The sequence below is a fragment of the Ruditapes philippinarum genome, unplaced genomic scaffold, assembly GCF_026571515.1.
Source record: "Ruditapes philippinarum isolate M1 unplaced genomic scaffold, ASM2657151v2 ctg2190_1_1_1_1, whole genome shotgun sequence".
Classification (NCBI taxonomy): Eukaryota; Metazoa; Mollusca; class Bivalvia; order Venerida; family Veneridae; genus Ruditapes; species Ruditapes philippinarum.
The window spans coordinates 59759-76318 of NW_026857520.1; the positions used below are offsets into that span (position 1 = coordinate 59759).

General features: G+C 31.5%; 2 protein-coding genes across 4 annotated transcripts in view; one reads left to right on the plus strand and one right to left on the minus strand.

Moving 5' to 3' along the window:
* LOC132750047 (sodium/potassium/calcium exchanger 3-like) overlaps window positions 1–9904 on the plus strand; it is a 30581-nt gene extending 20677 nt beyond the window's left edge. The window contains exons 5-11 of one of the 3 annotated variants that reach the window (XM_060739987.1): window positions 157–257; window positions 644–822; window positions 1724–1768; window positions 5179–5304; window positions 5648–5863; window positions 6905–7006; window positions 8076–9904. In XM_060739987.1, coding sequence (XP_060595970.1) covers window positions 157–257; window positions 644–822; window positions 1724–1768; window positions 5179–5304; window positions 5648–5863; window positions 6905–7006; window positions 8076–8407 — 1101 coding nt within the window. In that variant the 3' untranslated portion in view covers window positions 8408–9904. Of the gene's footprint in view, window positions 1–156; window positions 258–643; window positions 823–1720; window positions 1769–5178; window positions 5305–5647; window positions 5864–6904; window positions 7007–8075 lie in introns of all 3 variants that reach the window. The other 2 variants (XM_060739986.1, XM_060739988.1) reach the window with 2 other exon arrangements.
* Window positions 9905–13655: 3751 nt separating this feature from the next.
* LOC132750044 (uncharacterized) lies at window positions 13656–15602 on the minus strand. Its single transcript, XM_060739982.1, has 3 exons — window positions 15400–15602; window positions 15143–15207; window positions 13656–14796 (listed from the first exon to the last, which is right to left on the minus strand). Exons 1-3 carry the CDS (start codon window positions 15512–15514, stop codon window positions 13675–13677), a joined length of 1302 nt encoding a protein of 433 aa, XP_060595965.1. The 5' UTR covers window positions 15515–15602; the 3' UTR covers window positions 13656–13674.
* Between the last annotated feature and the right edge of the window lie 958 nt (window positions 15603–16560).

Here is a 16560-nt window from a genome sequence, read left to right on the forward strand (position 1 = left end):
CATTTTCTTAAAAACTATTTTATAAGAATTAATTTCTAATTAAATTTCTATTATTTTTATCAATATTTGAAATACTTATGAACAATGCCACTATTGTTGGCCAATCCACTAGAATGTTAACACAATATGTTGACATGAATGTTTCTGTTGTTTCAGGTAGTCAAGCTGACGTGGTATCCAATGACGAGAGACTGTTTATTCTACCTTCTTTCTATAGCTGCTCTAGTTATAGTTATTGACGATGAGAAAGTTTATTGGTAAGTGCTAAAATTTCACTGTAACAACAACAACAACAACAATGATAATAAGAACTAACTATTACAACAACAACAACAACAACAGCAATTGACTCCTCCCCGTACCCCCAAAAAACCGGACATAAATATAATAATAACATAATAATAATAATAATTGATAATAATAATAATAATAATAATAATAATAATATTAATAATAAATGTGATAATAATAATAATAATAGTATTGGGGTAAAAATAATAAAAATGATAGTAATTATATATACTTGCTGTAGATTATGTGTTTAAAATAGACTTAGTTTCTTTTTTCCTGAAAAAAGTGTTTCCTTTGCGCCAACAACTTATAATTATAATATAATATAACTTCAAGAATATATTTTTTCCAGGTATGAAGCGACAATATTTCTAGTCTTGTACATTATATACATTACCATCATGTACTTTAACCGTATCCTTGAAGAAAAAAGCATAGGATGTATGAAAAGAATACTTCATAAATTTCGAGGCGGCGATGCCATGTCTCGCCATCCGGAAGTGGAGTCAGATGAAAAGCAGCCTTTATCCGGTAATACTTAACATGTATCTTCGTACCAAAGAAAACCAAAATCTTTTTTTAGATAGTGCTTATTTGATCTTATCATATAAAAATTCCTCTATTGCATATCTATACAGCTTAAAAAAATGTGTATTACCAGATATTATAAATGCGTTACCGCGCATGCGCAGTAATTAAGTAATAGACCTTTTATATTTGTATTTGTGTTTTTGTTAGTCGCATAACGTTAATATTTGTCTTGACATAAGCTTTGTCTCTCAAGATAATTGAAATATATCATGTTGACAATTAAGTGCATGTAGGCATCATTTAATTGACAATAAAATAACTGATATCGTACCATTTTCACACACATAATGACTACACAAGTAAATGGATTTTTATGGCATTGCTCTAATAGAAAAACGCTTTGCTAAATTGTTAGAAGGCCTGCAACTAGTGTGTACATCCCAACCATGTATTTACATGTCATGTGAAAGTTGTATATAGACAGACAAAAAAACATGCTGATATCCTGCTTTCAAATAAGCCATAACTTTTGCGCATATATGGCACGGCATAAACTATGTATCTGTTAGAAAGGCGAATGTTTATATTTGCATGAAGATTTGCATGGTTAAGTTTTAAAACCATTAGAACACTTTCATTCATTAATACGTATAAAATATAACATAAATTGCTTACTGTTCATCATTTGCGCAGACATATTTTTTTTTATAAAGATTTAGTTTATAAAACTGAAACTTATATCATAATTGCCATAAAAATAGTTTATCGCTTAGTGTTATATTTGCGTCAAGAAATTTGAATAGAACTATAAGTTGCTTGCTAATTGTAAATGTTTATACAAAACTGCTAGAATTATAAACGATATATAGCAATTATGTTCTTTCTAATGTAATGCCAGAAGGAAATGTACCCGAAGTACAAACTTCCATCAGAATCAACCCTGGTGGTAAGTATGCACCACCCTAGTCGGCATACCACTGTACTCAACGGTTGCTTGCAACAAAGTGTCTTTTTATTCTCTTATTTTAATCTCAATACATTTCACATATTATTGTCTATTCAAAATTCTTTGAATGTTTATGTCATATAAAATTTATTGATTGTACTGCTGTGTACTAAGTGTTTTTGATGACATTTTCAATGATATTTGTAAGTTTTTATCATTTCTTGTGTAAAATATACTCAATTTCATTAAAATAATCCACATTGTATTACAAATAAGTTAATTTTTTGTCGTAAGAAAGGTTTCTATCGATTGTCAAGAAGACAAATTGCTGTAAAGTATCACTGCACAAATTGCCACATCAATGTTTTGTTTGAATTGCTTGAAGTTTACAGCTCTTCTTCTTGAAACAGTACGTTCTTTTGTACAAATAACTTACTTCTAACTCCTGTTTAAATTATACCAAATATGAAATTGATTGTGAAAATTTCATTCATAGAAATATTTAGTTTGACAAAATAATGCTTGAAAACGTTACTTTGACATATTCAAATTGAACATTCTGCGAACATTTTCAATATTAAAATTAATGCCGTTCCATAACGGAATATTGAATTTTACTGAAGTCGGTGCTAGGGGGCGTGCGTGGTAGTTTGACATTGTCACCGCTTTCCATTTATAGACAAAAACAATTAACTTTGAATTATTTAAATTTTGTCTTGTTGGGCAACCTTTAGGTTTGTATTTTGACTTTTCTAATGACAAAATGTTATAATTCCAACTCTTTAAATATAAGTTATCCAAAAATATTATAATAAACATTTCTGCCAAACAAATGTCTACAATTGTACTTTGAATCAATATTTACATAAGTCACTTTCCTGCCTGCAAATATACATGATATATGACACTTTTCTTTCCTGCAAATAAACAATCATGGCTCCTTGCATACTAGTATATATTTAGTTATAAAGAATATTGCCAGGGTATATGTCCTAGTATCAAAGGCTTTTAGCTTACCCAGGTCGCCAGACGAGGGTTGTTACAAAGCACACAATGGTAAAATAACCTGCCAAAAGTATTTTTTACCAAATTGTATAATACTTTACAAAACTTTTCTGTGATTAAAATAAAAAAAATTCAATTTTTCTTGCACCAGCTATGCATTAAAATATGTTAACGTCAAGATAATCCGATGAAAATCATGTTACAAACGTACAGCATCATTTAAAAAAGCACGTGTTTCTAAGCACGTGTTTTAAACAAATTAAACTACATAAAAATTGTGAAATTGAATTAATGAACCAGTAAATATGAACAGGAACATTCTAATTAAACTTTCAACGCAAATATATGTCTGTACACTCTGGTCACATCACTTTGCAGCAATCTATTGCAATAAAAAAAGCTAATGCACGCATTATTCATTCTGGCATTACTTTGAATGGTTATGTAGCAACATTGTTGTCAATGTAAACTGTGTGTAAAATGTGTTGAATTCCCACTTCCTGTTTAATTCTTTATGACAATTTTCATCGAAACTGCTTGCTCTCTTAAGCGATCTTTCTTTTATTACAACAGCAGGCGTTTAATAAATAAATGCAGCTGTCTTGTTTGTCATATCAGTGTTGTAAAATATTTCTAGTCCTCCATGACTATTGATTCCAATACATTAAATGTAAAGGTTCAATACCGCCGAGACGGTGCTAGGGGATGGGGATGGTTGCATCTTACAATATCTCTTATGAACAGATGCAGTCAGACCGATTCATCTTTATTGCTATTCAGAGATTTTCATTTTCCGCAATTTTCATATTCAGTTACAATTGATAGACAATACAAGACAATTTATTTCAATCAAATGAGACTTACTTATAAGCCCATGATGACATAATAACAGCATATTTGCATTATCCCTACTCTGACTTTTAATTTGAATAACTATAGATTTACCACCAACATTGACATGTGCTCTTTTGTTTACAAATATATTTAGGTGCAATTCTTCTTGTATCCACCTATCTGATAATTAGAATAAGGCAGGTCCGGGATATATGCACAGTGTAATACATGTATTTTCTACCAATAGTTTGATCTTAATTAAATGAAATGTAATTCTGAAAATTGCTTTGTGTAAGGTTTCGAAAGTAATATGTATATCAGTCAGTAAATAGGCGGTGTGATAAACAATGCTTTGACGTCATTGATAATGATAATTGAATTATCTTTTTGGAATGTCACCTTTAAAACTATCTTTTTCTATTTTAAGATTTTATTATTGATATAATATATCATGTATCTATATTGTTGATATGTATACTATTGTTATCTTGATAAGTGAGTGTTTTTTTAACTAAATTTCTCTACCAAGTACATGTATGTACTCTGAGTTAAATTAAATCTTATTATCTATTTTATCAGTACAATACGTAATAATAAGTTACCTTAAAATCGTTAACTTTTTTCATATTTTTTAAATATGTAAAGTTCCATATTAATATTAATATTAAAGTTATGTGCTTAAGTTGACATCTGCGGATGTTTCAAATACAAAATTTCACTTTATCATGTTTAAATGAAAATCTTTGCTTAAGCCGGTGCTAGGGGGCATAGACGGTAGCTTGCATTTTCCAGTTATGTTCATGTACCGGCTTAAACACATTAGGTGTTGCCGTTTTGAGGGATTTTGATTTTTGCTATTTCCTTGGCACAGATTTTTTTTCAATAAAAAAGTTTCAAGTATTTTTTTCCTTTGTAACTGCATATATTTCATGTAAATATATTTTGAATTACCACACTTATACAAAAAATATAAAGATTGTGGCATGGACGGTAGCTTGCACTTTCCAGTTTCTTCTTTGAACAGGCTGAATCAAACCGAGCATGACACATTTTCAATTTAGCCGTTTTGGACGTTACTTTAGGGATTTTGTACGAATATCTCGAACTTCACTATTTTACACAAATTTTGTGTTCAGTATAAAAGTTTCAAATGAAATTTTATTTTATTTTGTTACCATATCTAACACAAAATACTGTACTATTGTAAGGCGTGATTTGTCTTGCCATCAAAAGAATGATCAGCAACATGAACTTTCTCATCATTAACATCATCGTCGCCGTCGTCATCGTCATCATCATCATTATCATCATCATCAACATCATCATCATCATCATCAACATCATTATATAGCCCGATATGAACAGCTCTAGTGTAGCTGTTTTGGTATTATTCAGTAAAATTTAATTTTTAGCAAGTTCATGAAACAATTACAAATACTGTAATATATCAAGAGTATAATTGAACATTCTGGTAGACATTTTAATATTTAAAAAAGGCAACATGTACATTGTCATTTATTATTTTTCAAATTATGATTTGAGCTATGTATATGTTTTTATTCCAATGAAAGAAAATTCTCAAAGTGGAAATTACACAGAAGAGAAAACGAACATTGCTGCTGATACGGTATCAGATGACAAAGAAACAACCTTCACGACGGAGGAGTCCGAGGGCAATCCGCATGTACATGTTGATGGTAGGCGATGTGTCAAAAATTATCAAAATAAATACACACAATATTCCAGTCGTTTTATATATGCATACACATTTAGCTATTATTAAAAATGTGGTAATGTTGGAAGTTTTCACTCCGGATCACGGCAGTTAGTTATATTGAATTATTATTTAAATCGCAATAAAAAAGAATAATTAAACTGAAGTATAAAGACTTAAAACAAAGTTTTATTATAAAAATATAGCAAGTTTTATATGATAACACTAACGTTTTTACACAAAAGTCTGGGAGCTTTTTAAGCTTTTTGTTGTTGTTGTTGTTGTTGTTGTTTTGTTATCCTTTGTTTTTCTTTTCTTATTTACAGATAAAACCATTGACTCTCCGTGGGATATTCCAGATCACCCGGTCGGTAAAATATATTGGGCAGTAATGTTACCAATGAAATGTCTCATGTTTGTAACTATTCCCGACTGCCGGCGCCACGGCATTTGGCGTCGGTTGTACATGCTGACATTTGCCCTTTCCATTGCCTGGATAGCGGCATGCTCCTACTTAATGGTATGGATGGTGACAATCATAGGTAAGGCGGGTATTTTAGGTAGTCTTACTGTAATGCTTTCCGCCAAAAAAGTATTACATCGGCCAATATCGTAACAAATCTGTTATTTCCGGAACGTATTTTTTCAAAACATTAGGTATTAGATTATATGCTTTCACTCACCATTTATTGATATGAAATAAAATCCGGTTATAACAGGTTAAATTTATTGAAAACCGAACATTGTTAAAAACAACATTCCGGAAATAACCGATTTTTCACGATATTGGACGATCTTACAATTATATTGGCGGGAAAGCATTACAGTAAGACTACCTTTGTCATAAAGGTAACAAAATGTAATCAAAGTAGTATTTTGACTTCCATACAAAATACTACAAATGTATATCACTAGAATTGTACTAATAGCAAAAAAAATAGTATCTTTTTTGAAATTTTAACAAGACACCAAAGAAAGCTTCAATTTGAGAATGAAAATAAAAGCATTTCTTGGCCACAATCGACCTTTAACCGTTGCTACCAGTGTGAAGCCAGATCTCCTGGCACATCGATGCAGTCTGACCAGGCTCTTTACTGTTGCAAGGTCATTTATTACTTAAACCTTGAATGATCTATTCCAATTTTAAATTGAACACATTCATTAAACAATTCTAAATTCAGCACGTAAAGGGTCAGGCGAACAATCTCATTAACCCAATTGGTACTGAGACATAACAGTAACGCTTGTTATTAAGACAGAGAACAGTTCTTCTCCCCTAATTTAATTTTAAAACTGTAGAACGTCTTTACACCATCTTACACATTTTCTTAAGACTTATTAGTTTAAAACCGCATATTAGGCAAGACTTTAATTTTAAAGTCACTACCATCATGTGTGTAGTTTCGCGTTTAGAAGTTAATTTCTTACGAAATGGTTTTCTAAACAGTCATTTAGATTATTAGACATGGGCTTTCCTAGATGAATTGGTATAGCAACGTTCGTAATTGGATTTTAATTTTTCTTAACTTTAAAGTGTTTTTTAAACTAATTTGCAAAATTCATTGAACTTGTTGACATTGCAGGAGATGTTCTTGAAATACCAGATACCGTAATGGGACTGACTATTCTAGCGGCAGGAACATCGGTACCAGACTGCCTTAGTAGCGTCTTTGTAGCGAGAGATGGTAGGTCCAAAATTGGCGTAATAGATACTGTATCCACACAAAACTATTTTACGCTGATTTGTATTTAAAAAAAGTCTACTGAGTACCCTTTAATATAAATTGACAGCAGTATATTTTTATGTTCTAAGATGCCAATGTTAAGCCAAACAGTACCATAAATGAACAAGCTCAATCAAACCGAGCCTGCAACATTTTCAATCTTGCAGTTTTGTACTTTCTCTAGGGATTCTTATTTTCTCTATTTTATCAATGTAAAGTCAATTCTGTGGTTTATCTGTGTATATGAAAAGATAGAAAGCTGATAGGTGATATGAAAGGAAATGTGTTGGCGACCAGCAGCGTAGTCAGTTGAGCTCCGGAACAGTATTTAGAAAGTCATAGCCATGTTCCGAATAATTATTTTTTTGTGATCAAAGACTTTTAATAACATATTTTACACTGGCGACTTCATTTACATTTCTAAATTCAAAGATTATATAGTTTCATACTCATTTACTATTTGTGTTGCAATGCCCATGTCACTTAGTTAACAAATCTTATTACGGTTCGTCTTCTTTAAGATGGTTAAAATGAATTGGGCTATTTGGAAGGTCTGTAATACAAAATATAATTACCTTGATAGTACGTAGTATCAGACAAAACAACGGACCATGAAAGAATTGTAATATATATCATTGATGTTGTTGGCAAGTGAGAGATACATAATCCGATGACAAATACATATACACGTATAATACATATATTTATATAGCAGATAATACAGTAATCTAGAACAAAATATTTTTACCATGTAAATGTTCATACTGAATCAGTTAGAATTTATCAATATCTTATTTCAAGGAATATTATATAAGACTATCAAAAAATACATTTCTATTTATCAATATTTGAAATACTTATGGAAAAAATGCCCATTGTACACCAATTAACTTTAACGATTTACTAAGTCTTCCAAAGAAAGAAAACCGCAAGCAAATTACATTTCCTTTTCGCAGAGCATATGAAAATAACTTACTGCTTAAAAATAAGATATATTTGTTTATAAAGATGAATATCATTTTTGTTATAGGTTATGGGGATATGGCAGTTTCGAATTCAATAGGAAGCAATGTTTTCGACATATTAATTTGTCTCGGGTTACCATGGCTATTAAACACGGCTATCGTGGAAAATGGCGCTCCTCTGAAAATAAGCAGTGGAGGCATTGCCTATTCAGCACTTATTCTTTTATCAACAGTTGTGTTTATGCTCGTAGCTATCAACTTGGCTAAATGGAAATTGAACAAACCCTTTGGTTGTCTATGCATGTTTGCATACGTTATCGTCATAGCATTATCCTGTCTATTTGAACTGAATGTTTTTGGAGACTTTGTTGACCCAACCTGCCCAAGATCCGAGTGATGATGGCTGCAAAGAATGACCTAATATCACCTGGTTTTCTGGTGCCATAGGTTGCATACTGAACTTGCAAGAAATGCATTCTCGTTTCTGATTCTTCAAAGTTATATGTACAGTATATAGATTTATACAAAAAGACTGCACGTGTTCGTGACGCTAAAGCACGTGAAAAATAAGATATCAAAGTATTTATATTTGTTAGTTTATATCTTGTTATGTACAGATGAAAGTTTTATATATGTATAGTATTTATTGCACGAGTTAATGTGTCATTGATAAGGTTTATTCGCGCATTCTTTAATGATGATGTTTGACATAGATTGTGATGAAGATTATGATTTACATAGTGATATTATTCCCATCCAGGTATAGTAAGCGAAAAAGTGAAAGTCAAAATAGGTTTACATTTTGCCGTAATTCATTTCAATTTTATAATTTACTTTTCAACATTGATATATAACTAGCGTGATCCAAGGACATTTCTGTAAATATCAATCCGAATTTATCTGTTACGTTCAATTTAAGAAAAGAGTGTGGCAGTCTTTTTATATATTTTAGGCAAATATATCTTTTATAACATCTACTGTTTGTCAATCAATATTTTTACTACCAATCTATTGAAACATATAGCAAATATAGAGCATTCAGCTCAATAGGACAATAATAACAAATGAGTATAATGTCACTTTAACATAGAATCTTACTTATCTATAGCACAAAGATCAGTATTTTTTATGTTACATACATTATAACACTAGAATTACTATAAAAAGATTTTGTCTGTATATTCGTACAAACTATGCATAGAGAAAGTAATATGAATTATTTCCGAACATTTTGGGATATTATTGTAACAATGTACCAATAGGAAACAACACCTGCTTGATCGGAAGCAACGGCTTGCCCCAAACCCTGTAAAGGACAAGCCATTGTTTCCTTGAGAGTCATTGTGTAGTACTAGTTGGTTCCAATAAAGGATCCGAAAGAGTGTCTTAAAGCTTATAGTCCCCTACGCAATGAAATTAAAATAAATTCGGTATAAACTAACATATTGCATATAGTTACATATGTCAAAACGTTTATTATTTGTTTTCTTTCGTCTTAACAAAATCTAAGTGCTACCCTGCTCTTGTTTAAAGACGCATCACCATTTTAAAGTAGAAAATAATGAAAGAGAGATTGCCATTTTGTAAAATCTTCAATTTTACAAAGGAATATTTTAAGATAAACTGTATATGCCTTTCCTAATTCATATTCCAAGCTAGATATTGACGTCGTACATTGCAAAGAAGAAATGAATGTCCTTTCATTTCCTTTGTACTAAAAGCAATAGTCTGATATTGAACATTTATTCTGACATATGATAAGTAAAACATTCAAGGATAAATATTGCATACGGAATAACAATATCTCATTCTTGGTATGCAAATATTTTACCACAATTCATTCAGACATGCCTGGTTTATGCAATGCGTAAATAAAACATATGTATGGAAGAAATTTGATGCGAGTTGTTGTTAAAATGCTGATTTCGACTGGTATGCATAATTTACGTGTAAATAAAATGATGTTGTTATTGTTAAAAGTACCAAACAATGTGTTATTAAAACTGAAATGATAATATGTGTTGTTATTTTATCCATTTTAATTTGCCGATAATAATTTTGTACCATTACAGAATGTTTAGAAACCTCTTATTTTGCCGGGTACCTAATCTCTTGTTAACAATAACCAGACTATTTCCTATTTCAATGATGTCGTTAAGATGATACCCGTTTATAATATCTATCATATTATAATACTCATACTATTACGTCAAAAAATCTGGAAAAAGTGTGATCCCTGTGAAGAATTAATCACAACAAAATTACATGAAAATTGCAGACTCGCTTTGATTGAGTCTGTACATGAGGGAAAATGAAAAAGTCCCTAGCACCGGCCTGAACGGTACTCAATTTTAAACACTAAAATGTGTTGGAATCAATGATCCCGAAGGCCAATGATTACAACTTTAAATACTATATGACAATATATAACATATGATACATGCGTACAAAGACAAAAATAAAAAAGGGACAAGTTGACCAAACTGGTAACGAGTTGACATCGGAACAAGTTGACCTGACATCCATTCCTTTGTACTTTGTTCTGAGGTTAAATATCTCATCACATTTTGTATGACAAAAGTAATGATTCATCATACACCGTTATAAAAAGTTAATTCTTAAGTACGTCATTAACTCTTGTCTTATTGACACCAGGATAATAAATATTATAAATATATCAATGCACATATTATATGATTCACATATTTGTTCGAAAATGTCATAAGTACGACATCCAGTTAGGGCCATCGTGATACATACATCACTCGAAACAGCGAAAAAACGAAAATACGATGGTGAAAAGTTCAAGGTAAAATGATAAAAAATATGTGTTTAAAGTGAAGTTTGGTCCCAGAGCACGTTAAATTAATAGCCAGCGAGCATAACGTGAATATACCAGAAACAATTATGTTTCCTCTTGTGGTTTTCCTTGATGTATTGACAAGAATGCTTAGACACTAAAGTAGGAATTGCAAAGATGAAATAGATGATGATGTAGAAAATCACGCTTGTAAATGGTTTAAAAAGTATATTGTTTACAGACATAATTACATGGCTAATAAATAAAGTCATATATCACGATTATTATGTCATTACTCTTATCGTATAATTCATCAGGGACCTCAAAACAAAGTGTTTTTGCTATTGTAGCAAAATATATATATGAGGTTAAGTTACTTTTCTGTCACATTGACATTTACTGTAAAACAATTTAACAACTGTACAACTGACGTAGTTGGTAGTTTACCATCCGAATGACGACAGGGGACCACATTGAATACACCAGAGCACAGTTCAGCCATCGCGTCGTTCCTGGGTAAGCGTAATTAATTTTCCTTTGGCTAAATATGGAAACTGAATGGGTCGTTTCACATCACATCACAATAATGTTATAACCGATCCGGAATTAAATGAGATAATATTGTATATTTCATACCCAATTTCATCCTTTGCTTCACTTAAAGATGGAAAATGCATACTGACAAAACTGTCTCCAGCATTCATGTTCAAATCTTCTAAATTGTTATTGATATCTGTATTAAAATGTATGACTGTCTTAACAGATTCTAATTTTAAAGACATTGTTATGTTTTCAAACAAAATACAGTATAATCTCTTCCGTGGCGAAAATTTTGGTTATTTCCGAAAGGTGTTTCTCTAGAAAGGTTCAATTCAGTATTATACCCTACTTTGAGAAACTTTGATTCTGTTAATAACCAAAGGTTGACCATTTTGTAGAGGTTAAGCTGTAGATAGATTTGAGAAAGTGAAAAAGACGAAAACGAAATCAATAATTTAAAAAACTAGTAAAAGATGAATGTATACATCATAAAGGAGCGCATTATAATGGAGCAAAATTCTGCTGTCCTCTCTTTAAACATTTGAAAGCAAATGAACTGAACTTCTGATTACACATATTCAAATTAATTTTCCGTTAATATACCAGTACGTTACAGTTTAAAATGAATTAAATGTCCTGCAAAATCCCCGTTATGAGTATCAAAGGCAATCATTTTATGAAAATGAGGTTTCTTTGTCGGTAAAATTATACACAACCGTAAAACTAGACAGAATCAATTCTTATAATTTATAGTTTAAAGGGTATAAAGCTGTATCTTATGATACATTTTATATACTTTTAATCTACGATATATATTTTAATATATTGTTCTACAATCTTTAACTCGTTTCTAGAAAGAGATGTAACATAGAATATCTCTGTTATTCAACACACATGAATGTTGTGCGTAAACAGAATAAAATGTTCCGTAACAAAATATTATCCTGCTATTTTAAGTAGGTTTTTTTATTCGTTCAGACTAATGATTTCCTACATGCGCTATACTAAACTAATTTCAAATTTATGGCTACTTTTTCAGGTTACATGCATCTATATATATTGTAATATGATATGCTCAAAAACCATTATAATAATGTTATAAAAACTCATGTTTGCCTTTACTAAAGAAGTAGAATTTTATTCGTTTCTGAAGCATAATGCGTCTTTAAAAGCAACTCTTAGAGCAAGTCTTAGATAGAAAACAGGCACGGAAACATCTTTCTTTGTATCAACTGTTATCAAGCAAACATTGTAATTTATCAATGATAGTTTGGGTTGGATTCCCTTAGGATTAGAAGATGCGGCAAAAACATTGAACGACGTGTCTATTTAGCATAAAATGAAGTAGGGACAATATCCACGGAGGATTGTTTTATCACCTTCAACGGTGAATATTAGAGAAAAATATTGATGGTAATTCATACTTGCCGTGTTGTATTTTGACATATTTGAGGTAGCTTTTGATCATCAAAAATATGTGAATGAGGACAGTGATCCTTGTTAATGCCACCAGATTATTAATGATACTGTCAAATGATGCTGTAACACCTAATAGATATGTTACATTTAATGGAATACCGAAGCTATGTTTTCTAACTATGTTAATATCACTCGCTTTTATAAATGATGCTGTTATATCATGTACATACAACACTTTACATATAATATGCAATAAATGACACAAGTAAGCTATTGTTTTCTTTTTGAATAACTTTTCCTACCTATATGCTATAATATTTGTTGGCAAGAATTCCTTCTTTTCCCCCAACCTTTTGATTTGAGACCATCTAACAGCAAGAACGGGGCATTTTAGATCGTCATCAGACAGCAAGGAAGAATAAAAGAATAAAACACATATTGTGTTTCTGGTTTGGCCATGGAATCTAAGTTATAGCCATGATTTATGATAAAGAAAGCGTGTATTTAACATGACACTTCTATTCTTTAAGGAAATTTAAAATTAAGTCGGTGCATTTCTAATTAAAAGACAACTTCCAAGTCTGAATTGCAGTAAGTCTTTTATTCGAAGCGTTGACAAATAAATTACATTGTATATTTTTGTCTTGAGCTGTGAACATTGTCAAACAATGTTAACTATATGCAGTTTTGTTTAGATATAGAATATAATATATGATAAACAAGATCATCAAGGAAAGGCGGGGTTCAATGAAGGCAGCCCCCGCCCGACCCAGTAACAAGAGCCAGAGGCAAGGAGCCCAGGAGGACCCCAAACAAAAACAGGGAAGGGCATAAGTCAGAGTACGGGCAGGCAAAACACTACCTAAGAATAAATAATTAGAAACAATTTCTGCTTTTATTTACTTTTATGTATCTAGATACCCGTAATACTGAATATCTTTTATACTAACATTAAAAATAGTGCTTGGATTATTATCATACTCAAAGAAATCAAAATCATGTTTATAGATATGTTTAAGTTGTTCTAATAACTCCGGTTTAACACTACTATATATTTCAATTAGAGCCTCGGTCCTCTGTTTCTTTCTCTCACTATATGGCGTTTTCTCTTTCGTTGTCAGTACAAGGTTAATGAACTCTTGTACACTTATATTTTCAGCTAGTTCTGCTGTTAAAGGTAACTCTTCCTTTCCTATAACGCCTCGAACTTGTAATTTTCTCCATATTCTTTTGAGAGCTTCAAGCCAAGGTATACAACTCTTAATTGTATCTTTCCATTCAAAAGGGGAAGTAACTGTGTCTTGTAGTGCATCTTCATCAGCTAACTGTTTCCCTTGCTTGGTAATTGTTTCTATTGCTCTACTTAAGTTTAGTTTTTCGTATAAGAAATACGAATCAGTGGCAAACTGCTCCAATTTACCAACAAAGTTCATCTTAAGTTCACATGGATGGCAAGTTTTCACGTAACTAGCTTCATGACAGTCGGTAGTTCCAAAGTTTGCATGCAATTTATTATTAAAAATGATAGACTGAATATATTCGTCGAATGTAAAATGGGACCTGCATTTTGTCTTTGTATGTCTTGAATCTATTTTTAGCTTACGAAGAAGTTTACTCCAAATTTCCCAATATATTGGATTTGGAGCAAATATTTTATCGACGTAAGCTGACAAAATTCTTGCATATGGATCGCGTACAAACATGAATTTAAAGTAATTGTCATATGGCGTCCCTGACGTACCTACAGTAATTTGTAATCTTTCTCCAGTTGGTTTAGCAATACTTATAGGGATATCGTACGGTGAGAGAATACTCGTATCATTATACATGTCTAACATCTTAAAAAACCTGGTCCAATATGTGGATGCTAGTTTACACATAGGACAGTAGAAAAGATTGTAGTGGGCGTTTGTTGTTATTGGAATGTTCTGAGTCCTCTTTCGTAAAGTTGGCAGGTAATCTTGGCATTTAACACTCATCCTTCCAGCCAGAAGCACTGGCGGTGACTTTTCTATTGGAATTTTTACCTGAAATAGAGGAAAAACCTAAACAACCAAACAAAAACAAACAAGTTTACTTAAAGAGTGTTGAAAAAATCGAAAAGATTTATATCACAAAACAGTTGTCAATATACAAATCACGACAATCAGCGTGGCTTTTCTGAAGCATTACCATCTGTCTTTAAAGCGACATAGCGTCCCAAGACAGTGTGGCATGCATGTTTTGTCTATACATTTAACAATTGTTGAAAACTGTGGCTTTTTAATGACTTATTGTCAACTTTTCTAAACTCATTTAAAGTTTATAAAGCATGTCATTTCTAGAGATTTTTTTAAAATTTTAACAGTGTTCTTAAATGGTAATAAAATATACCTGGGACATTTCAGGATTCTTGTCGCTATTCCGTAAGATGAATTTTGAAACACCTTTTCTCATGTCTGTACAATAAAGTAAAATTGACTTGGAACATTATAGTTATTCAAGTCTTAAATACTCCAAATATGATAAAAAATGTTAATTCCACTATCGTGAATTTTACAAGATAGTTAAAATTTATTTACCCATTAACTAACATGAATAAAAAACATTGCTATTATTTGTCATTTGAAATGTGCTTGCCACTGGTTTACCTTTAATTGATGTTGAATCATCGTCTAGTTGCGGTTCATTTTCAAAAAGTACCCATAAAATTGAAGAAAGTATCACTAGAATTAATATTACACACCTTTTTAAGTTTACTCGCATAGTTCCAGTTATACTTTATCTCTCTGTTAAAAAATCCCAAATTCTTAACTGGCACAAAGTACGGAAGAATACTATACAAACTGCACAATATTTTCTTATCATTTGTAATCATACATTAACATATGGCCAATGTTATCTAATAAGTAAGAACAATCTCAGAGATCCTTCAAATGCTAATCAGTACAAACCAAATAAAGAAAAGTTCACCACTGCTTTTTATCATGCAACTGCTATGGTAACTGCCCGATAACACTTGCCTGAAAATTATTTTTGATATCAGGTCCTTGATGGAGGAAATAAACAAGTACGGAGGGAATGATAAATCAAAGACGGTGGAGATAATAAATCAAGGACAGAGGAGAATATAAATAAAAGACTGAACAAATAATAAATCAAGGACGGGGGAATAATAAATATAGTACTGACACAGATAATTAGGCTTGAATCAGGTGATTAATCAAGGATAATGTTCTATGCCCTCATCTGTATTGTCATCTAAGATGTATCTCTTTGTTGTTTCATACTGTTTTAGTGACACTTTTGTTTTTATCCCTTGTTTTATCGTCTACGGTAGGTATCTTCTCTTTTGCCCCTAGTTTTATTATTTTAACTGTGCCCTCCCTTCCCCGAATTTCGTATGCCCTTCCCCTGTGCCCTTTTCTTTATATGCCTATTGATCAATCAACTATTTGTTTTCTTTAAATTCCTTGTCGGTTCTATTATTTCTTTTTAAGTGTCCTTTAAATGATTAGCCTGCCCGTGCTCTGCCTTGCGTCCTGCCTTGTTTTTGTTTGGGTCCTTCTTCTTGTTGCTGGTTCGTGTGGGTGTTAAGTTCATTGAACGCCGCCTTTCCTTGTTGATCTTGTTTATCATATTTTAATCCCTTCAACCTCCTTGGCTATTTTCAAATAGGGTATTTACAAAAAAAGCTGTAACCGGTTGTTTCACCAAACCTTTAACAGATGCGAGCTATAAAGAAATACCGTCCATTCAGAGGCCTTTTTCTTATTAGAGAATATAATATATCAATAATGTTTTAACTTTAT